Genomic DNA, 24,965 nt, shown 5'->3' with positions numbered 1-24,965 from the left:
CCTCCATATGCCGCGGGAGCGGCCCAAGAAATAGCAACAACAACAACAACAACAAAAAAGACAAAAGACAAAAAAAAAAAAAAAAAAAAAAAGTGGAAAACATGCACTAAATGCCTTAAAAAAAGACAACCTCAGAGTTCCCATTAGGCTCAACAGGTTAAGGACCTAATGTCTCTGTGAGGACGCAGGTTCACTCCCTGGCTTGGCCCAGTGAATTAAGGATCTGGCATTTCCATAAGCTGTGGCATAGATCACAGATGCAGCTCAAATCTGGTGTTGCCATGGCTGTGGTATAGGTCTCAGCTAAAGCTCTGATTCAGCCCCTAGCCTGGGAACTTCCATATGCCACAGATGCAGCCATAAAAAGAAAAAAATTAAAGATAAAAACACTCATCAAATAATTATTGTTTCTTCAACAGGAAGCATGTTAACTCTGAGTATCTTAGAAGAAAACAGAGGGGTGTGAGAAAATCACCTGGGAACTAAAGATGTCTTAATAGTTTGTTTTAAGCCATCCGAGTTAAAATCTTAAAGAAAACTGTGTCATGGAGCACAGTGTATGATTAATACCTTCAAAGAAATCTGAGGTAACATTCAAAGCCAGCACACATGAAGAAAGGATGTCAGGACACTGCATTAGTTCATCCTGCATCACTGATCTATGCACATATCTACCCAGACAGACTCTCCACGAAGTACTGATGACAAAAAGCCCTTTATGTGCAGGACAATGTCTGTTATTAAACATAAGCAGTCAGTCTCAAGCACGGGCTCATATACATTAAGTTACTATTTTTCCCTAGCCTCTTAGAGATAGTAGGGCTGATACTATCATTCTGACTTGCAGTTTTAAAACTTAACTTCCTATCTGACTCTACGGAATTTGGTACTGAAAAGCAGAATTTTCCCTAACTGTCTACAATAGAAATTAGGGAATGCTGATAAAAAAACAACAGGCACTAGGCTCTATTATAATCTGGTAACAAAGCCCTTAAGTCAGGACTCAAGAGACCTTGGTTTTCATCCTAGTTTTCTCACTCTAAGTGTGTTCTTACTATAGAAAGCTGGGCTATGGCCTAAAATAATACAGCCAAAAATTTCTGGAGTCTTCTTCCAGGTCAATGGTTAAGGATCTAGTATTGTTACTGCTGTGCCCCTGGTTACAGCTGTGGCAGGAGTTCAATCCCTGGCCTAAGAACTTCTGTATGCCGAGGACATGGCCAGAAAAAAAAGGTTTCTAAGAAAAGTCACCTCCACTGAAAAAAAGCATATAACTTCTCACTCTTTCCTCTACATCGCAATACATGAAAGTCAACTATCAAAAGATTTTATCTTTTAAAGATTCCCTACATACTTGAGATTGTAGATAATTTTTCCTGGATTTTCATAATGATTATTGCACAAACATAACAATATTAAACTTTAAAAAAACAAACAAAATCCCCCAATTTGGGCACAAGATAACTTGGGGTAATGGAGATGTTCTAAATCCTAATGTAGTGGTAGTTACACAAGTGTATACATTTGTCCAAACTCATCAATCAAATAAATGAATGATGCATTTTATTGTAAATTATACCTCCATAATGTCGATGTTTTTTAAATCATCCCAACTAAATTTTAAACTTTTTAGTCTCATTACCTCTTTCTTCCTTTCTTCCTCCCTTTCTTTTTTTTTAATGGCAGTACCCAGAGCATATGGAAGTTCCCAGGCCAAGGATTGAATTCAAGCCACAGCCGCAACCTACACCACAGCTGTAGCAATTTCAGATTCTTTAACCCACTGTTGCTGGGCCTGGGATCAAACCTGCACCTCCATAGTGAACCGAGCCACTGCAATAGGATTCCTAATGCACTGTGCAACAGCAAGAACTCCCAGACTCATTATCTCTTAACTTCCTCAACTCCCATTACCTCCACCTCAGCTTATGTGTCCTCATTCAATCATTCACTGAAATTCATACTTTCAATAAAAAATTTGAAGCAGGGAGCTCCTGTCAATGGCTCAACAGTAACGAACCCAACTAGCTTCCATGAGGACAAGGGTTCAATCCCTGGCCTTGCTCAGTGGGTTAAGGATCTGGCATTGCTGTGAGCTGCAGTGTAAGTCGCAAATGCAGCTCGGATCTGGCAGTGCTGTGGCTGTGGCATAGGCTGGCAGCTGCAGCTCTGATTGGACCCCTAGCCCGGGAACCTCCATATGCCACAGGTGTGGCCCTAAAATAAATAAATAAATAAAAATTTGAAGCAATGTGCCAGAATCTGAAGGTACAGATGTAAATAAGAAACATTTCACACTCTCAAGAGTTTACTGTCTAGAAAGAAAGACAGACAGTAAACAAGCAATGCTGAGTATAGCCTCAGACATGCTGCATACAAGAGAAGTATGGACAGGGTGCTGCAGGAATGCATAGTGACACACCTAACCTGGCTCTACCATCAGAAAATCCTGATGTGCCCCCATGTTCTCAACCTCCAAAATTCCCGTTTCTGACAATAACCTCCAGTCCTCCCACTTATGTCAATATTACAACCTTTAATACTTCGAATCTCACCATCTGCCCGAGAATTTATTTTGGCTTTTCTTACCTCCCTGTTCATCCTGGACTCCAAGGTTAGCCACTACTCTTCATTCTCTCCTCCTATCCTCCAACCACAACCTTCCTCCCTCAATCACTACCAATTTTGCTAAAATAAATCACTGAGTTTGATTCTCAGTTTTTCACTAGGAGTACGTAAATCTGCTATATCAAGCATATGCCAGGATACATCAGTGAACAAGTCAGACAAGATCCTTGCCTTCACAGCACCTACCAGAAATTAGGTAGAAAAAAAACAGACATTTAAATAAATAAAGACGAGTTCCCATCATGGCTCAGCAGTAACGAGCCCAACTAGGATCCATGAGGACACAGGTTCGATCCCTGGCCTCACTCAATGGGTTAAGGATCTGGCATGGCTGTGAGCGTGGTGTAGGTCACAGAGATATAGCCAGAATCTGGTGTTGCTGTCACTGTGGTATAGGCCAGCGGCTACAGCTCTGATTTGACCCCTAGCCTGGGAACTTCCGTGTGCCATGAATGCAGCCCTAAAAAGACTAATAAAATAAATAAAGATAATACAGTAATTACAGATTGTAATAAGTGCAGTGAAGGAAATTAACAAGGTGCTTTGACAGAAAATGATAAGAAGAAACCATCTTTTAACAAAGTAAATATCAAAAAAAGCAGAGGAAAAACACGCTAGGAAAAAAGAACAGTAAGCAAAGGCACAGACTCTGAAAGAAGACAGAGTTTGGGCTTGTTTTAGAAACTAAAGTGGCTAAAAGCCAATGAGTAGAAAGTAACAGGAAATGAGGGGAGATGCAGGGGCCAGATCAGGCAGGATACTGAAGAACTTGTATTGAGTTTAGACTCTTATTCCAAGTAGATGGGAAAACACAGGATTTAGACAGGTGGTTGACACAACCTCATTTAGTCTTAGAGAGATTACTCTGGTGGCTCTGTGGAGAATGAACTGGAAAAGAGCAAAAACAGAAGCTAAGAGATCAGTTAAGAGGCCACTGCTGTTGCCTAGGCAACAAATGGTGGCTAGGACTAGAGAGGTGGAGTGGAAACAGAGAACTGTTTGTGTTTAAGACCTATTATGGAAGTGTCATCTACTGAGACAAGGATAACAAAACTTGATCTGCCGCTCTTCTTTGCCCTCCAAAAACCTGGTCTTTGCTGTCAGTTTATGACACAACCACAGCCATGAATGCTTAAGGCAAAAACTGAGTATCCAGATGTCACCTGTTTCTTCCAATTTCCCTTATGCCTAATCCATAAGCAAATCTATTTCTACCATACTTCCAAAATTTCTCTCAAACCCATCCACTTCTCTTCATCTGCAGTGAAATGGCTCTAGTAAAAGCCAACATCAACTATGGCTTGGTTACTATAGTAGCTTTCTAATTGTTCCTCCGTTTGAAACAGTTTTCAGACATCCAAGTGGATCAAGTAGGCAGCAGGATATGTGATTCTGGAATTCAGAAGTGAGATGACCTAGAGAGATAAATTTGGGAACTGAACGAATACAGATGGTATTTAAAGCACAGAATTGGATGAAATCACATGGGCAGGGAGTGTAGACAGGGAGGAGAAGAGTTTAGTACCATACCAGGAGGTCTTTTGAGATGAATTTAATAAAGAGAATCCAGTTAGGGAAGACAGAACGCCAAAGTTCCGTGAGACGAATCCACATACTACGAGTTCCCAATTTTTCTCAGTCTTCACTTTCTGGATCCAATAAGCCTCCTCCCCTAGAAACCACACTACATGACTCTCATCTCCTACCTGCTTGGCTGCTCTCTTTCTGGGTCCTTCCTTGCTTCTTCCTCCATTGTCTATCCTTGAAATTCAATCATTACTATCTGCCCCCTCCTTCTCCAACTCTTCGTCCCTCTCTCTGTATGCACATGCGTGTGCGCGTGCACACACCCCCACACACACACACTTTGCTCCTCAAAGATCTTATCTATCCCATAACCTCAACCATCAACTTTATACAAAGAACTTGCAAATGTCTCTGGCTAAGCCCTACTTTAAACATGGCCCATAGACCAGGACTTCTTTCCCAGGGCATGCTTGTAAAAATGCACATCCTCAGACCCTGCCCCAGACATACAGAATCAATTCCCGTAATGAGTCTTTAAGCAATGGTTCTTCTAATAAATGTCGAATAATCCATACCTATCATGTCACTCTATATTGCATGTTAGGTGATGTCAGGAATTTGAGACTTCATGCCTACCGACAGCAATATGACAGAAAAAATGATCCAGGGTCTAAGAACAAAGTCTGATTTAAGGATGACAGAAACTATAATAACCAGGGACAAGACTCTACAGGAACTGGTGAAATTTCTTAAATCTCTGTAACTTAGCAATATTTACCATTTTTGTTTTCTCTGCCTCCCAATGGTGATTCAAAATCATTCAATTGTGGAGTTCCCGTTGTGGCTCAGTGGTTAGTGAGTCCGACTAGCATCCGTGAGGACACAGGTTTGATCCCCAGCCTTGCTCAGTGAGTTAAGGATCTGGCGTTGGGGTGAGCAGTGGTGTAGGTCACAGATACAGCTCAGATCCCACACTGCTGTGCCTGTGGCGTAGGCCAGTAGCTTCAATTCCGATTAGACCCCTAGCCTGGGAACCTTCATATGCGTGGGTGTGCCCACCCTCCCCAAAAAAAGTCATTCAAATGTTAAAGAATCTCTGAGCTTGTTTTGCTTAATGGAAAAGAAAAGATAAACTGGAAAGCCAATACCTTACTCCACTGCCAGGATAAAGCTGAAGATGATACTTTTAAAAAGAACAGGAAAGGAGGAGTTCCCGTTGTGGCTCAGTGGTTAACCAACCCGACTAGCATCCATGAGGACACAGGTTTGATCCCTGGCCTAGCTCAGTGGGTTAAGGATCTGGTGTTGCCATGAGCTGTGATGAAGGTCACAGATGCGGCTTGGATCCTGTGTTGCTGTGGCTATGGTGTGGGCCAGTGGCTGGGCAGCTCTGATTGGACCCCTAGCCTGGGAACTTCCATATGGGTGGCCCTAAAAAAAATAAAAATAAAATAAATTAATTTTAAAAAAAAGAATAGGAAAGGAGTTCCCACTGTGGTACAGTGGGAATGACCAGCTTGTTTCTGTGGCAACACAGGTGCACTGGTTAAGGATCCAGTATTGCTGCAGCTGTGGTATAGGTCGTAACTGCAGCCAGGGTTCAATCCCTGGCCTGGGAACTTCCATATGCTGTGGGGGTGGCCAAAAAAGAAAAAAAGAAAAGAAAAGAAAAGAAAAGAAAAGAAAAGCAGGGAGATGTCTGGGGTCCTAAACTAAATAGAGATCCAAGAAAAAAGTGATCAGGAGGCTTGACAGTCACAGGTCTTCATTCACTTATATCACCCGATTTTGTATTAAAATTTGAGCATTTACCTTATCTGTTCACTAGGGGGGGAACTGCCTGAGGCTATTACACTTCTCTAGTTATCTAGTATCTTGCAAAACGCAAAGCCTTGTCCAAAGAAATCTAATGTATCTTGAAGAGTTTGCAACAAAATTCTAGCTGGATTCCTGTACCGTTATTTCCAATTCCAAGTAAGTAAAGTCCAGCCTGATAAAGTTTTACCGTACCAACTGGGAGAAATTAATATATCAAAGCTTTAAATGAACACCAGTCATCTTTAGCACTACAAAATTACAATAACACTTCTAACCACAGCACAGTTTCTCCACTCCTTCAGACATAAAAAAGCACAGCTTTACCTTAAGACTGGATGCTTCAGCTGCTTCTAATGTATTGCTTTCTTCTGACTTCTTACTATCTCAAACAGATGCATCCTCCTTCAATATAGTGAAGTGAGGCTGAACTGCAACTTGGGGTAGAGGACGACCGCAGTTGCAGACCCCCTCCCTACCTATTTGTATCCCCCAGCCAGTCTCTCCAGCCTGAGCATGAGATGGCCTTTTATTTCTGGGTAAAACAATGCTCAAGGGTCTGAAAGGATGAAATACTTCAATAATGCTTTTATTAAAACTACAAAGAAATTTCGGAAAGAGGTGTATATCCCACACTTTTCTGTATGCAGCAATAAAGACAAATTGATAAAACCGTTTACATCATGCAGAGACCAATATTTGAATACTACCTATATAACTCCCTATTAGGTGCCTGGGGACATCCAGAATATCCTCTGTTTTTCTCCCACCTCTTATCCTCCTCAGTCAGCTTTCTCCCTGTAGTCAGACTAGATTCAAATTACTATCTATCTTCCCATTTTTTTCAAAATACAAGGGCAAAGTATAGATTCCAGTATTATTGGTATCACTCTGACTTGAAATGTTTGAAAGTCTCTTCATCTTTAGAAAGCAAGGGCAGATGACGAGTTTCTCCACTGAGGATTAGGCCTGAGTTCTCAAGACTACTACAGCAAAGACTACAACTCCTGCACCCAGGATCTTGTCAAGTTGACAGTTGGCAGTGGCCTATCAGGCCCCACCCAGCCAGCAAGGCAATACAACACTAGGTGCTGCATGCTGGACTCCTACCGTCAAAAGGGGTTAATACTGCGTCTATTGAAAAATGGTTCTTTCTCCAAACCCCCACACCAGACCATCTAATAATATCACCAGTTTTTTTCTGCTTCAGGATAGAGACATGCTTGAATTCGTCCCGACTAATAAATGACAAAGTCATTACAGTCTGTAGACTTGGCCTACAGGAATCTGGGTGATGACTAACTTTTTATTCCGTGGCTTCCTTCCAGATCAAAACATACGACTCCCCCTCCCCAGAGCCGCCATAAGGGGTGAAGCCCCACATCCTCCTAAGCACGGTAGGAAGGGACTTGGGGGCGGGGGGGGGGGGACAAAAGGAACTAGCCTATGGGGACTTACAGACGCCAGCCGTTGAGGGGTCTGGGGCAACTCCGTGCTGACTTCCATCCTCTCTGCGCCCCCAGCCTCCTCCTCCGCCATTTTGAGGGAAACGGACGACCGCAGTTGCAGACCCCCGGCCGGAGGCAAGCGGAAACCTGTGGCCGGTCCCAGAGACGAGGGGCGACACTTTTACGACGGCCCCTGAAGTCGGGTTTGACGCAGAATCGTAGAGCGGCTTCCGGTCGGCTTCCCGGAAGGAGGCGTCACGGCCGGTGGGGCAGTACTCTTTTCTTCCAGCAATTTCTTAGTCACAGTGATCAGTGGCTGACAGGTTGTATATCTGGTTTCGGTTACTTCTGCGAGGTAAAAAGCGAAGTCAGCGTCCGTTATGAAAGGAAGAAAACTGTCAGGGCTAAACGAGAACCTGCTCTGGCTCGCTTTCTGGTGGAGTTGTTGTTCTGGTCTCCTGACGTACCTGCATGGATTACCCAGAGCCCACAAAATGAAAAATAACTCAAAGATAAGCTAGCTCTAGGAATGTAGCCGGTGGGCTCTTGCAAGTACGCACAAGAAAGCTTTGGCCCTAGCAGCTCTTTGGAGAGGTGGTGAAGAAGTAACAAAAAATTGGAAACCTAGTCATTCATCAGTAAAGACGAAATAAACGTGGTACATCCGCATTGTAGAACATCATTCAGTTCTTTAAGAGGGGTAAAGGCAGATCTATGTGTAAAGATAAATTAAGCGGGAAGAAAAAAGCGGTCAATTGCTACAAACTAGTTTGGCAATTACCTACATTTTAAATGTAAAAGAGTCTGAAAGGAAGAGGACAAACTAATAATATCTGTGAGGAATGAGAGAGGAGGGAGGTGGTCAAGACCTACTTTAGCTTCATCTGTATCGTTTTAAATTGTTTACGAAAGAAGTAATATTTAAATGTATTTTTTTTTACAAAAGTAAAAATATATATAATACAGTTCTCAACACTCTGGAGAGAAGAAATAGTAGTTAACTATTTGGGAAAAGATTGTCAGGTCTTTATAGTATATAAAAATAATTCGTAATGAATTGAGGCATTAGGAGTTCCCGTGTGGCGCAGTGGTTAACGAATCCGACTAGGAACCATGAGGTTGTGGGTTCCATCCCTGCCCTTGCTCAGTGGATTAACGATCCGGCGTTGCGGTGAGCTGTGGTGTAGGTCGCAGACGCGACTCAGATCCCAAGTTGCTGTGGCTCTGGCGTAGGCCAGTGGCTACATCTCCGATCGACCCCTAGCCTGGGAACCTCCATATGCCGTGGGAGCGGCCCAAGAAATGGCAAAAAAAAAAAAAAAAAAAAAAAAGGTGAAGCATCAACTGCTTAAAAAAACAAAGATATAAGTAAATATATCTGTATAGTATTGGGATGAAGAAGGCTTTTTAAATTATGACAGGAAAAAATATATAGACACACTTCACAAACTTAAAAAAAAGTAAACCAAAGGAGTTCCCACGTGGCTCAGCAGGTTAAGGATCCAGCGTCACCGCTGTGTTTCTGGCTGGAGTCATCCCTGACTCGGGAACTAAGCAAGCCTTGAGCATCGCCCCCAAAAAATGAAAAAGTAAAAACTGGGAAAAAGTTTCCACAACATTCATGATAGACCAAAGAAGACTATTCCAATAAAAAAAATGGACAAAATACATAAATACTCATACATTTTTACAATATGCGAAAAAAACCTAACTAGTAAGCAAATTCAGCAAAAATGAATTCCACTTATTGCTTGTAAATTTGGTAATTTTTTTTCTTAAAGATAATCACCATTGTTAAATTGAAACTATACTCATACATTGTTACCTAAAATGCAAGTGTAAGTTGGTAAACCTGTAGCAATATTTAAGACCTTTTTAAAAAAAAAACAACAACAACACAGCAGCTCCTACCCAGATACAAGTTCCCTGGCTAGGATCAAATCCTAGCGGTAGCTGCAGTGCCAGGTTCCTTAACCCACTTTGCAGAGCCGGGGATCTAATTGGTGGTAGGTCGTTAGTGGCCCTGGCTGCTGCAGTGGGATTCTTAACCCACTATGCTACATCAGGAATTCTTTTTTTTTTTTTTTTTTTTTTAATTCATACTCTTTGGCCTAGCAATTCCATTTTTAAGACTGTATCCTAGAGGAGTAAGTCAGGATGTAAGTGAAGTTTTAACTATATCATTGCTGGCAGTGAAGAAAAATTAGAAACAACTCAAATGCCCTCCATAAGGACACTGGCTAAACTTTAGTCACACATACAATGTAATGCTCTGCATGCATTAAAAATATTATAGAACATTGGTTCTTAAAGTGTGATCCACAGACCCGCTGAGAGTTCCCAAGATTCAGAAAGTTTGTGAGGTAAAAAGATTTTATGGTAATTGTGAGGAAGTTATGTGCCTTTTTTTTTTTTTTTTTTTTGTCTTTTTGCCATTTCTTGGGCCGCTCCTGGGGCATATGGAGGTTCCCAGACTAGGGGTCTAATCGGAGCTGTAGCTGCCAGCCTACGCCAGAGCCACAGCAACGCAGGATCCGAGCCGCATCTGCAACCTACACCACAGCTCATGGCAACGCCAGATAGTTAACCCACTGAACAAGGGCAGGGATCAAACCCGCAACCTCATGGTTCCTAGTCGGATTCATTAACCACTGCGCCACGACGGGAACTCCTATTCTTTTTTTTTTTTAAACCATGTTGGTATTTGTAATTACTGTTGCAAAAGCAATGGTGGGTGAAAATGCTAACCTCGGCACAAAATAAGGCAGTAGCACCAAAATCAACTAATCCAAACTCCCCAGCAATTTCTTCACCACCATGCTCTTGCGGTTTAAAAAAAAAAAAAAAAAAGGAGGGAGTTGCCTTTATGGCACAGCAGAAACAACTCTGACTAGGAATCATGAGGTTGAGGGTTTGATCCCTGGCCTTGCTCAGTGGGTTAAGGGCCTGGCGTTGCAGTGAACTGTGGTGTAGGTTGCAGATGCAGTTCGGATCCTGAGTTGCTGTGGCCCTGGTGTAGACATAGCACAGATCTGGCATTGCTGTGGCTGTGGCGTAGGCTGGCAGCTGCAGCTCCAATTAGACCCCTAGCCTAGGAAGCTCCATATACCATAGGTGCGGCCTAAAAAGCAAAAAGCCAAAAGAAAAAAGAAAATAAAACTTTCCACAATTCTAAAATCTAGGGATATCTAAGAGTAATACATTGGTGATTAATATTCTTCATTAAATACCTAGGTGTATTTGTCTTCCAAAATAGAATCATACTGTTTTAGTGACTCGCTTTTTCCACCAAACAATATATGTATAGTCAGTATCTTCCCAAGTCAATAAGAATGCTGCTACAACAGTGGCTCTCAAATTTTAACCTCAAGATCCTTTTATACTCTTAAAAATTGGGGACCTTAAAGATCTTCTGTTTATGTAGGTTATATCTGCTTATATTTACTGTGTTAGAAACTAAAATTGAGGAGAAGTTTAAAATACCAATTTGTCTAAACAATTACCAGCCCAATACATGTTAACATAAATAACAGTTGTGAATGAAAAATAGATTGAGAAATAGCTTTCCAAAACATAAAATATTATTGAAAAGCATGGTAGTGTTTTACATTTTTGTAAATCTCTTTAACAACAGAGAGCTGGGTTCTCATATCTGTTTCTGCATTCAATATATGGTGGTATGTTGCTTTGGTTCTAGTACATTAAGAAACTCTGGCCTCACACAGATACATAGTTGGAAAAGGGAGGAGTATTTTAATAGTGTTTTCAGATAATTGTGGATATTCTTTGAAGCTACACCAGAACTGGGTTGATAGTGGAACATTACATTCTGTTGGTCTATTTAGCAATTAAACAGGTCTTTTACTCATGCTGGATTTGAAAACATCCTGCCTTTGTCATCTGGAAATATTGGTATGTGGAGTTATACAGATCTTCCAAATGTCAATACTTTTCATATACAATACCCCCCCCCACATTTTAATATCCCACCATATTCTTGGGACTCACTGTGGCAGACATAAGTTGCCACAAAATGTTCACCTAAAAGTCTGAATTTTATTGTAGACAGAAAGTGTTGTTTTCCTTGAATAGAAAGGCTTCCTTGTTCAAATTTGAGAAAATGTCTGCCAAAAACCTGTCCGAATAATCCTAGAATATCTGTCACTTGTTTTAAGTAAATAGGATGTTCCATAAAGTTTGGCTAGCAACTCACGGAAATGCTTCTCAAGTCAAACACCACACTTTTGTATACAGCAGTAAAGCTGTATGTGTGCTTCCCATGTTATCACACTGAATATTTAAAAGACTCAAAGGTTGAGACCTAGCAAAATTAATAATTTTTGCTGTTTCATTAAGAGCACTGTTAAGGTTCCCAGGCTAGAGGTCAAATCAGAGCTACGCCACAGCAACACAGAATCTGAGCCTCGACTGCAACCTACACCACAGTTCACTGCAATGCCAGGCCACTGAGCAAGGCCAGGGATCAAACCCTCAACCTCATGATTCCTAGTCAGAGTTGTTTCTGCTGCACCATAAAGACAACTACTCTTCTTCTTCTTCTTTTTTTTTTTTAAACCGCAAGAGCATGGTGGTGAAGAAATTGCTGGGGAGTTTGGATTAGTTGATTTTGGTGCTACTGCCTTATTTTGTGCCGAGGTTAGCATTTTCACCCACCATTGCTTTTGCAACAGTAATTACAAATACCAACATGGGAACCTCCATATGCCGAGGGTGCAGCCCTAGAAAAAGGCAAAAAGACAAAAAAAAAAAAAGAAGAAGAAGAAGGCAAAAATCCGAGGCATATGGAGGTTTCCAGGCTAGGGGTCGAATCGGAGCTATAGCTGCCAGCCTACACCACAGCCACAGCAACACAGGATCTGAACCATGTCTGCGACTTACGCCACAGCTCACGGCAACGCCAGATCCTTAACCCACTGAGCAAGGCCAGGATTGAACCCTCAACCTCATGGTTCCTATTTGTATTCATTTCTGCTGCGCCACAACAGGAACTTCCAGTTTTATTTTCTACTTTATATATTTTCTAGTTTTTCTTACATTAAATATTTATACTTTTAAAAAATGTTTTCTTAATCTACCTCTCTTTTAAAATACTAGATAGATAGATTATTCCCAATCTACCCAACTCAGAATGCCTCCTTAAGGAGTTCCCTGGTGGCCTAGTGGTTAAAGATCCAGCATTGTCACTGCTGTGACAGAGGTTTAATCCCTAGCCTGGGAACTGCCACAGGCCCATCCCCACACCCCAAAAAATCTTCCCTGATCTAGCCAGTTGTGTTGGAATCTTTCTCTCCTCTTGGAGGAACTAGTAGCTACATAGCTCTAATTTGTTAGTTCTTTAAGTGCAGAAACCAAGACATATACATAGAGATGTCAATACTATGTTAAAAATTTTAGATGCATTTTAAAGCATAACTCTGAAAACAATCCTGTGATGTAGCTCTTATTATGACCATTGTACGATCAAGGAAATTATAGCTTCAGCGAGTGAGGTTGCTTTTTCAAACCTGCAATTGCTAAGTAACAATACCTGGATTCAAAATCTAGGTCTGACTGGCTTTAAAATTTGTCCATTTAACCACCTCACTCTCCTACCTCCTATTAAAAAAAAAGATTCTCTTTTAGCATTTTCTATGTTATATTATGTCTATTATTAAATAAACAAAAATGTTCATCAAGTATCTGGCACACATTTAATATCCTAGTATGTTTATATTAGACACTTTATAGGGCATGAACTAAATAAAATATAGACTTATGAATTATTATTGCCGTCTTCAGATATAGACCAAGGCGTGGCTTGGCCTACTTTGGGATTATGAATTTTTTTATTCCTATGCAAAGACATACTTCTTTTTGAAATTAACATTGGTTCACAGTAAATTTTGTGAGTAAATAAGCTACAAGGTCATTTTTCAGGAGCCATTTTACATTTGAAATATTATCAACAACTAATACTTGCTGGATGCCCCAGGATGACACAGTCAGTTGTATCAACCATGCTCCGAATTACGTTTCCTTAGACTCATGGGTTTTGCTGGAGGTTTATAAGCCTGGTTACACATAAGGATCACCTGGGAACTTTTTAAAACTTCCAGTACCAGGTCTCACTCTACTGAGTCTGATTTAATTAGAAAGGGGTGGGACCCAAGTGTTGATTTTTTTAAATTTTAGACCTCTCCCAAGTGATCCTAATGAGCAGAGTTGAGAAACCCTGAGTGATTTCATTTTAACTAACCTCATTCTCTGGGATATTTTCTTACTTGGAATGATAGTAGTGCTTATATGATTCCTCCTGTGGGGAACAAACCCTTGATATTCCTCAAAATTAGGGAAGAGCAACCTTCCTAGTTGGTCTCCATTTCCACTTTTGTTCACATAATCGTCTGTTCTCTGCCAGACTTATTCTCTCTCTTTTTTTTTTTTTTAATTTTCTTTATAGGGCCGCACCTGCAGCATATGGAAGTTCCCAGGCTAAGGGTTGAATCAAAGCCGCAGCAACTGGCCCATACCACAGCCACAGCAATGCCATGTCTGAGCCACATATGCAACCTACACCACAGCTTGCGGCAACGCCGGACTCTTAACCCACTGAGTGAGGCCAGGGATCAAACCTGCATCCTTGTAGATATGGTTGGGTACCTAACCCACTGAGCCACAATGGGAACTCCCTGTCAGAATAATTCTTAGATATGAATCTGGACATGTGACTTACTTAGCTAAATATATTAGATGATCACTCTATAGCATAAAATTTAACTCTTAAGGATGGCATTCAAAGCCCTTCTCAACCTGGCTTGAAATGATTTTTGCTAGTCTTATCTCCCTTGCCACCCCTCATCTTAAACTGTCCACACTGTTTTCCACACACCATAAGTCTCATTCTTCTGTACTTTTGCATAGGTTAGTCCCTGGGCCTAGAGTGTTCACCTCCTTAACCACAACTCTTTCTATGAAGGGATTTCTACCTATTCTTTAAGGGATCAGCTTATACATGACTCCCTCTGAGAAGTTTTCTGATTCTTCCATTCTCCAACAGGCAGAATTTCTCCCTCTAAGGTTTCATTGCTTTAAATGGCTCTGGCCCAGCACTTATCATGTAACAGAGTTATTTAAATGCCTGTTGACCCTGCTAGACTGTGAGCTTGAGAGCAGGAAATCTGTCTCAGCTTTGTATTCATAGCATACAGTGGCTGCCTGCCATATCATGGATGTTCAATACTTCCAGAAAAAACTCAGAAAAGACTAAAATACAACACTGATATAAATCGTTGTAATTGAAACTTATAAATTGTTCTTAATAAAGTGTTTAAAAAATCAGCTCACAAAATATACATTGGTCCCACAATAATTTCCAAATCCAAGTTAATTATTACAGGCTTCTTCCTAGGGATCTTAAGAGTTTTCAGCCTGAGATCTTAATAAAATGCAAGTTATATTTGAGGAGATAACTTCTTATCAGATTACCTTCCACTAGGGCTAATTTAACAAATGCCTGAAGCCCATTTATATGGAATTGTACATGGTGTTAGAGGTCGGTTTTCAAAAGGAAAATGACTCTGAAGCAAAGATTAGCAAACAGGCACATTAGGGAGATTTCTTGGAATCATCACCTGCAGGAAGGGGAGAGGATAGGAAAGAAACATGTTTGAGCTGAGGGAGAAGCTGAGCTGCAATGCAATCTGAATGATGACCTCAATCAACTCCCTGGGGATTTCTGAAACTGGACTAACTTCGAGAGTAGGGGCCAGGGTGGGTAGGCCTTTATACTTTCACATTGATGACTGAAAGGGCTTAGGCAGTGAGCCCATGAGAAAATCCATTAACCCTAAAAGTATTATATCATTTACTCCCATCTTGTGAAGCAATGAGGACTATAGTCCTCAGTTTAGAGATAACAATAGGCCAAAGAGTTTAAAAGGTTTGCCCAGTCATACAGCTAATAAGTGACTGAGCTGGCTTCAACCCACATTTGTCAGAGGTTCTTAGAACACTACATTGCCTGAAAAGTATGGTTTCAGCGTGAAACTAAGGGGTACTCCTGGAGAAGAGATAACAACAAAGGGAGGGCAATAGTAGTGGGAAAATAACTATGAATAAAGTAATAAAAGAAAGGACAGTGACCCCTAGACCCTATTTAGGCTGATTTAATCATGTGGATATAAAAAACCGGGGGACCCAAAAAAAGGCTGTGTGGGATTTAAATGGATGTGCTATTTTTTTTTTAATTTTTTAAAAATTGATTTTAATTAATTTTTTTTTTAGGGTCGCACCCACGACATGTGGAAGTTCCCAGGCTAGGAGTCGAATTGGAGCTACAGCTGCCGGCCTACACCACGGCCACAGCAATGCCAGATCTGAGCCATGTCTCACAGCAACGCTGGATCCTTAACCCACTGAGCAAGGCCAGAGATCGAACCCACATCCTCATTGTTCCTAGTTGTGTTCGTTAACCACTGAGCCACGAAGGGAACTCTGTGGGATTTTTTGCTTGTTTGTTTTGCTTTTTAAATTTTTTTTCCATTATAGCTTGTTTACAGGGTTCTGTTAATTTTCTACTGTACAGCAAAGTGACATCTTTACCTAAAATTACAAAACTGCCTTATTGTTTTGTTAAGGCCATAACTGAAGGTCGAGAATGAAAAAGATGATTATAACACAATTATTGTTACTTTGGGGGAATAAAAAAGAAAAGCAGAACTGAGTGAAAGAAATAAGGGAGTTCTTGTTGTGGCTCAACAGGTTAAGGACCTGATGTAGTCTCCATGAGGATGCATGTTTGATTCCTGGCCTTGCTCAATGGGTTAAGGATCCAGCATTGCCACAAGCTCTGGAGTAGGTGTCAGCTGCAGCTGTGATTCGACCCTTAGCCAGAGAACCTTCATATGCCACAGGTGTGGCCATAAAAAGAAAAAGAAAGAAATGCAGATAAAATGTGAAGAAAGCAAAGACTTATTACCTCTGTGGAAGGGCACGTGGAGTTTGATTATAGGAGAATCTAATGACCTTTCAGGTGAGAGACAAAATAAGGAGAAGGGGAAATGAGAAGGTAAGAGTGAAAAGAAGGGGATGAAGGAAAATTAGTGGAAATATAGAAGATAACTCTTAACATGATGAGGAAGAAAGGGGAAAGGAATATGACATTAATTTATTATTTATTTTCAGACTTAAAAAATATGTGACACAAGTAAACTTACTTAAGGTCCTGTTCTTCTCATAAATATGTATGTATAATTTTTGTCACACTAATGAAAAGGCAGGAAAACTAAAATTAAGTGACATAGTTTAGCAATCCCAGGAACTACTTTACCCCAGAACCTATAGTAATCATAAAGGCAAAGATATTATAATTTATCTTATGCTATATCACTTAAATTACACAGCCTATTCCTAGCCATCCAGTTTACCAAGAAACCAACATAGATGAAAATCTTTCTTTGAGGGTACAAAGATGCTTTCAAATTAAAGATAATTTGTCTTGTAATAGTCTCATTCCATATCTTATTAACTATATCAAGATTGTTTTGTGGGTGCTTTTTTTTTTTGTATTTGTATTAGTTGCCTTCTTTTTTTTTAATTTTTATGGCTGCACCTGTAGCATATCGAAGTTCCCAGGCCAGGGATTGAATCTGCGCTACAGTTTCGACCTGTGCTGCAACTATGGCAATGCCAGATCCTTTAACCCACTGCATCAGACTGGGGATCAAACCCATGCCTCCACAGCAATCTGAGCCACTGCAGTTGGCTTCTTAACCCACTGCACCACAGCAGAAATACCAAGGTTTTGTTTTTTGTTTTTTCCCATTTTCACTGTAGGTTTTTCCGGAATGGACTAGTAGTGTTTGAAAAAAATAGGTCCCCAAATACTGCATTTCAGCTATGAGCTTTTTGTTTTGAAGTTCAAAATAATTTATATGCAGTTCCCGTTGTGGCACAGCGGAAATGAATCCGACTAGGAACCATGACGTTGCGGGTTCGATCCCTGGCCTAGCTCAGTGGGTTAAGGATCTGGTGTTGCCGTGAGCTTTGGTGTAGGTCGCAAATGTGGCTCGGATCCTGCGTTGATGTAGCTGTGGCGTAGGCCAGAAGCTGCAGCTCTGATTGGCCCCCTAGCCTGGGAACCTCCATATGCCTCAAGTGTGGCCCTAAAAAGCAAAAAAAAAAAAAAAAAAAAAAAATTATCTTTGAATATAGTCACCTCCATGTAATGAAAGATACCTTTTTTTGTTCATAGAGGTTCAGAGTAATTTGATAAAATGAAGGGATTTTAAGGCAATAATTTTCTAATAGCTTACAGTGGTAGCCAGCAAACTAATGTTGTCTCAATACTTATGTTTGTATCACCCTGCAGAAGTCGCAGGCCAGGGATCAAACCTGCACCCCAGCAGTGACCCGAGCCAGAGCAGTACAATGCCAGATTTTTAACTGCTAGGCTACCAGGGAACTCCCTGTACTTACATTTTTAAATGGTCATAAAAGTAAAAGAACAATAGTATTTTGCAGCATTCGAAAGTTATTTGAAATTAATGTTTCAGTGTCAGAGTTTCTGCTGTGGCACAATAGGTTAAGAATCTGACTACAGTGGCTCTGGTGTCTGCAGAGGCTTGGGTTTGATCCCCAGCCTGGCACAGTGGGTTAAAGGATCTGGCATTGCCACAGCTGCAGCATAGGTTGCAGCTGTGGCTCAGATTCTGTCCCTGGCCTGGGAACTTCCATATGCTGTGTGTGCAGCCATTCAATAATTTTATTCAGTGTCCATAAGTAAAGTTTTATTGCAACATTGCCTCTTGTCTCTGGCTGCTTCGTGCTGCTACAGCAGAGCTGAGTATTTGCTACAGAGACCAGATGGCCCACAAAGCCTGAAGCATATGTTATCTGGTCCTTTATAGAAACTGTGTCTACCCCTGTCATAGAAAATGATATAACTCTTCTCTGAATTGAAATTACTTGGTCACACTGAGGTCAACTCTGAATATTGACTTAAACTAAATCATGATACAACTGTTTTGGGAGGATGAGGTCCGGAAGTATGAATGAAGGTAGTCCTTGAGGGCATTTCTTATGGTGGTTGTGAAAGAGGGTTTGTTCCTTAGTGGGAGTTGGTAAGATATCACTTAATCCTGAAGGTCCAAAAATTTCAGAGACTTGTTTAGAGAGATATGGAGGTTGATAATAAAAGAGTGAGCTCTAAAATTGAAAATCTTCTCTGGTAGGTATGAATGGGGAGCACTTGGGACCCAACATTTTCATAGGAATAAACACCTGTTTCTTAGATGCAAAGTTGTTGAAATATCACTTCCTTAAATTGAATACGTGTGTAATTTTGAGTGAAATACAAATTATATTAGAAAATAGTACCTTGAAGGGAATCAGGATAGATCATCCCCAAATAGGCCATTTTAGATTAAGGATTATTTTGAGCTAAAGGCAATTCATAATTAACAGACATAGGAAGGGCTCTCTGCCCTTATCTGCCCAAAAGCAGGGCATAAATTTTCTTTTGTGAAGGTGACATAAATTTCCTGAGTTCCTGTCGTGGCTCAGTGGTTAACGAATCCGACTAGGAACCATGAGGTTGCAGGTTCAATCCCTGGCCTCGCTCAGTGGGTTAAGGATCTGGCATTGCCGTGAGTTGTGGTGTAGGTTGCAGACACGGCTCGGATCCCATGTTGCTGTGGCTCTGCGTAGGCCAGCGGCTACAGCATCGATTAGAGGAATCTCCATATGCCGTGAATTTGGCCCTGGAAAAGACAAAGACAAAAAAAAAAAAAAAAAAAGACAAGAAAACAAAACAAAACAAAACAATTTCCTCCCTCTCTCTCCTGAATCAGATTGAGGAGAGTGGCCTTATCACCAGAGACAGAGTCAGCACCAAAATGAGCCTGCATAAACAAATCTTACTAAAAACAAAAAACAAACAAAAACAAAACAAAAAACCCCTTATCTTCCATTAGTTCTCCCATATATTTCCTAGTGACTTTCCCGCAATTGATCTCCCTTGAAGCCCAAGCCCTTTAAGAAAGGTGTTTTTTTTTTTTTTCTTTTTCCGTTTTTTGTTTTTTTGTCTTTTCTAGGGCTGCACGCGTGGCATATGGAGATTCCCTAGGCCTCTGGGTTCCTAGTCAGATTCCTTAACCACTGAGCCGCGGCGGGAACTCTGGAACTCTGAGAAAGATTTATAACTCCCAAGTCTAACCGCTTCTGTGAGTTACCTCTTTTTTTGTGAACTGCTCTGCAAGTGAAAAATATTAATAAAGTTGTATTCCTTTCTCCTGTTAATTTGTCTTTTTTCAATTAAACACAAAGACCCCTAGGTACTGAACCTAAGAGGGTAGGTGAAGACTTTCCTTCCAGTCTCTGAACGTTGGATGCCTTAGTCCCATTAACAGTATTCCTGACAGGAGAGCTCAGGTCTCTCTTCACATACCTGCAAAGCCTGGGATGGGCAGGGAGGGCTATTATTCATCCAGAGCTCCTAACTCATCTGAATAGAGAAAATAGAAGTTTGGTCTCTACTGAGTCCCTCCAAAGTACCTGGTCTTGATTCTTTCCGGGCTGCCCTACTCACCTCCCAACTCCATCCCTAAGCATTAGTACTTAACCCCAACAGCCTTCTGCGCCTAGGAATTTGCCTGGCGGTCCTTTAATTTGGAACGCCACCTCTCTTTGTGCGCCCACCAGTGCCACCCCAGGCACTGCCTTAGGACCCCAATGCTCCAGCTCCCGCTCACCACCACTGGCTTCTCACTCTCTGACATCCAATGCTCAGGAGGTATCATCATTTCATGGACGTAACAGCGGTAACAGAAGGGACAGGAGAAAATTGGCGCGGTTTATCGTCCCCAAGGGAACCTCCCCACCACCGACTGGGGCGGGGCTTTGAGGGGGAGTGGCCTGCGGCAGAGGGGGCCGGTTCCACTCGCAACACCATGCTCCGCCTCCATAACATCCCGGAAGGGCTGAAGCTTTTGCTAGGATGCGCTCCCCCAGGAGGTGGAGCAAACTGGGTACTGCCGCTTAGTGTCCCTCTTGTGGCTCAAACTCCTGACCACCGTGAGGAGTTTTTCCATGCCCCATGTGTCCCCATCTTTAATGAGGGTTATCCCATGGCTCCACAGCCCACAGGACTTGACTAAACTGTCAAGACTAAAAGAGAAACATGGCCAGGTCCCAAATTCTTGGATAATAAGTTGAATTTGTTCAAGATTATGGGGAAAATAAATATATTTTGTGTTAAAAAAAAATTTACTCCAGAAAATTGTGAAAAGAAAAAATTATGTGCTGACACCTTGGATAAATATAAAGGTAATGTTTATGTTTATGTATGTACAAATTAAGCATCTAGGTTGAATTGAAGGTTTCTACTTGTAAAAATTGTTAAATTATTTTTACAGTTTTAATAAGATTATATTCCAGCTTCTTGTTATTTAAGAGTGGTTATTCTTAGCCTTTTGTCTTGTTCATTGACTAGAGTGCCTGGATTGTCTCAATTGAGCCTGGCATGTTCCTTGCTAAGCAATATTTCCTTTTTAATATTAGGGACTGATTTTCATTTTGCTTAATCTTTGTTTTGTTGGAAATGTAGATACTGGAAAGCACTTGAGCATGATTTTTTGGTTTTGGGGGGGCGGTTTGGTTGCACCCCCATGGCATACAGAAGTTCCCAGGCCCATGGTTGAACCTGACCCACAGCAGGGACAAAGTGGAATCCTTAACTGCTAGGCCACCAGAGAACTCCAGAAGTGATTTCTTTTTCTTTCTTTTTTTTTTTAGTGCTGCACCTGCAGCATGAGGAAGTTCCCAGACAAAGGGTAGAGTCAGAGCTGCAGCTGCTGGCCACAGACACAGCAACACTGGATCTGAGCCACATATGCAACCTAGACTGAAGCTTGGGGTAAAGCAGGATCCCCAACCTCTGGATGAGGCCAGGAACTGAACCCACTTCCTCATGGATACTAATCTGGTTCTTAACCCTCTGAGCCACAAGGGGAACTCCCCAGATGTGATTTTTAATGCCAGCAACCTGAATGTAACAGGGTTGGAACACAGATGTCAAAATGAAACACGTTTGGAAACAAATCCAATATACCCTCTGCAAATTTGAAAAGACATTATGACATGGGGAATGCTTAGTGGTTTGATTGATGGTTATTTGCCTTGAAGTGTTTGGTAGGAAATTTAGCCCACCTTCAGAGGGAGAAACACAGCTTTTCTCATGATTGGTTTAAAAAACAAAACAGCACAAAACTAAGCTGTGTTTTGTGCTTACTAATGGGAATATAAATTTTAAAGAAGTAAACAAAGAAAGAAAATGGCAGAGTGGTACCACTGTCCTCATTATCTTTTTTTCTTTTCTTTTATTTTTTTGTATGTTTGTTTTTTTAGGACTGCATCCATGGCATATGGAAGTTCCCATGCTAGCAGTCTAATCAGAGCTGTGGCTGCTGGCTTACACCACAATGCCAGATCCGAGCCATGTTTGCAACCTACACCACAGCTCATGGCAACACCGGATCCTTTAATCCACTGAGCGAGGCCAGGGACTGAATCTGCATCCTCATGGTTACTAGTCAGGTTTGTTACCGCTGAGCCACAATTGGAACTCCCTGTCCTCATTTTCTGATTCAGTTTCTTCTCAGCTTGTATTCCTGTTACTTGTCCCAAGAGTGCTGGTTTCTAAGCTGAGGAAAAGGGTGCTATCTGTCCTCTCAAGGAATCTGTGAACCAAAGCAGACTAATTTAAGGGCAGATTCCATTTGAAGAAAGAGGTTCTTATATAAGCTGAGAAGCAGTGATCGTTGAGGTCAATAGGGTCAAAATCAGGATGTGGAGAGAGTGATCCCTTTAGTCTTGGACTAAGATCATTCCCACAGCTGTGGAGGGATCAACCCTCTGTTAGAACCAGGAAACTCCCAAGAACGTGATAAAGTAATCAGGGTTTTGGAACCAGGAAATTCCCAAGAACATGATAAAGTAATCAGCACTAGTTTTGGAAGAATCAGTCTTTGTATCAGAGATTTCATTTCTGGGTTTGGCTTTCACTTCTTGGTTTGTGGGGGTTAGCTTCATTTTAGAGATGAGGATTTCCACACTTAGGAAATTACTCTTTTTTTTTTTTTGTCTTTTGCCTTTCCAGGGCTGTACCTGCGGCATATGGAGGTTCCCAGGCTAGGGTCTAATTGGAGCTGCAGCTGCCAGCCTACACCACAGCCACAGCAATGAGGGATCTGAGCCGGTGTCTGCAACCTACACTACAGCTCATGACAACGCCGGATCCCCAATCCACTGAGTGAGGTCTGGGACCAAACATGCAACCTCACGGTTGCTGGTCCAATTCGTTTGCTGCTGCGCCACGATGGGAACTCCGGGAATCACTTCTGAAGTGAAACTCATATTGCTGGTTCAGATTGCCTCCTAATCTATGAGTCAGACATAGATTAGGAGGCAAAAGAGTCCTGGGCCTTAGGTCTCAGCCCTGGATCAAAGGGTTTCATCTAAGGGTCCTGCTGATCAGAGAATCCTGTCCTTGCTGGTGAAGAGACACAGCAGCATTTCAGCTATAGTGGAGGGGAACAGGGTGTGGGGAAAGAGGATTAGACGAATAAAGGATTTGTCAAAGGTAATACAACTGTGAAGAAATTGAGTTAGGGGTAAATCAAGATCCGTAAGACTCCAGGAATGTGCTCTTATGCGCAGGAGCCTGGGCATGGAGACATGGAAGCAATTGGGAAGGAATAAGATTGAGGGCTCAAGGAAAAAGGACTTTGTTCAGGCATGCAGGAAATATCTCAGTGTATCAGGAGAATAAAATCTAGTTTGGAAATAGACGAAGTAAATGATTCCACCAAGTCTGTAAAAGTAGTTAAATGACTTAGTTTGTAGCAGACTATGTCAATCCTGGGATTCAAGTGGTTTGATGAACACATTAAATAAACATGAGCAAACTTATTTGTCTAGGATCTGGGTAAATTTTGGGAAGAAGACCCACTCTGGACCCATGATGGTTTGAGCACCTGTCATTGCAGCTTACCAACCAACTATATATTCTATACAGGCATGTTCTTCCTTTAAAAAAATTTTTTTTTGAGCATCATTTGCTATGAACTGTGCTAGGCGCTTTGGAGAAAGGGTGACAGTGTTCCAATAAAACTTCATGTGTGGACCCTAAAATTTGAAATGTGGAGATGAGCTCCATAAGAGCAATACATGGAACACTGTATTGAGATAAAAGTGATAAAAGACTAAAGGAATCCCTAGGTGCAAAGTGAAAGCAGATACCCAAACAACAGCTATGCACCAGAGGTGAACAAACAGGCCAGGTTAAAAGAAGTCAAAAAGCTCTGGGAGAGGCTGCTTCTGAAAAATAAAAATGACAGAGTACTTAAGCGGTTTTAAAGTGTCAGGTAGAAGTTCAGACAACTAGAGAAGAGTCATTAGTAATAAGAACTTGGAAAAACAAACGTATTTAAAAAAAAAAACCAAGATATTCATCAATGTAGGAAAATGAGTTGTGCAAAATAAGAATGGTTGTCCTAGAGCACAGGATAGCAAAATATGGGCCCTGGTCTACTGGCTGCCTGTTTTTTTACAGCCTCAGGGAAAGAGTAGTTTTTCATTTTTAGGTGGTTGAAAAATAAATCAAAAGAAGAATATTTCATAATACATAAAAAAATACGTAAACTTCAAGTTTCAGTGTTCATACGTAAAGTCTTACTGAACAGCTGCCACCTCATTCATTTATGTATCGACCCTGGCTGCTTTTTTATAACAAGAGGGTTGAATAGTTGTAATAGAGACAGTCTGGTCCACTAAGCCTGAAACATTTACTATCAGGCCCTTTGTAGAAAAAAATTGCTAACCAAACACAATAACAATTTTTTTTTTACATGGTCATTGTTAAAAACTCAGAAAACATGGATAAACAAAAAGAAGAAAATGCAAATAACCAATAAGTTCATATAATCTCACTATCCCAAGTAATCATTGATAGTTTGGCATATACACTTCTAGGCTTTTTTCTGTGTGTGCACAAGAGTGTGTGTGTTTGGGTATAAAATGACATTAAACAGTACAGCTTTCTAAAATACTTATTATCATGTTAATGTATTTTCCTAAAAATTTATTTTAGGGTTACTTCATGGAATTCAGCATGTCTGTTTTTTTGTTTGTTTGTTTTTTGTTTTTTGCTTTTTAGGGCTGTACCTGCAGCATATGGAGGTTCCCAGTCTAGGGGTTGAATCAGAGCTATAGCTGCTGACCTACACCACAGCCATGCAGGATGCGAACCTACGCCACAGCTCATACCAACACTGGATCCTTAACCCACTGAGCGAGGCCAGGGATCAAACCTGCAACCTTATGGTTACTAGTCAGATTCGTTTCTGCCACTCCACAACGGGAACTCCCTGTGTCATTTTGTTTTTAAGTCTCTTACAGTGGAACATTTTCTATGGTCTGTTTCCAATTTTCTCCAATTTTGCTTTAATAAACATACTTATTGGTAAATTTCTATAAATGTCCATATTTTTC

The 24,965-nt window shown here is 41.1% G+C and overlaps 1 protein-coding gene across 4 annotated transcripts in view; it reads right to left on the bottom strand.

The window, feature by feature from the left end:
- UBR1 (ubiquitin protein ligase E3 component n-recognin 1) overlaps positions 1–20,308 on the bottom strand; it is a 155,020-nt gene extending 134,712 nt beyond the window's left edge. The window contains exons 1-2 of one of the 4 annotated variants that reach the window (XM_021097089.1): positions 20,168–20,308; positions 7,429–7,766 (exon numbers count right to left, since the gene is read on the bottom strand). In XM_021097089.1, the coding sequence (XP_020952748.1) occupies positions 7,429–7,509 (81 nt within the window). In that variant the 5' untranslated portion in view covers positions 7,510–7,766; positions 20,168–20,308. Of the gene's footprint in view, positions 1–7,428; positions 8,713–20,167 lie in introns of those variants that run through there. The other 3 variants (XM_021097096.1, XM_021097091.1, XM_021097103.1) reach the window with 3 other exon arrangements.

Source organism: Sus scrofa, chromosome 1 (genome assembly GCF_000003025.6).
Source record: "Sus scrofa isolate TJ Tabasco breed Duroc chromosome 1, Sscrofa11.1, whole genome shotgun sequence".
Classification (NCBI taxonomy): Eukaryota; Metazoa; Chordata; class Mammalia; order Artiodactyla; family Suidae; genus Sus; species Sus scrofa.
Note: the sequence above shows the minus strand (reverse complement) of the source record. Positions and strands in the feature narration are given on the sequence as shown.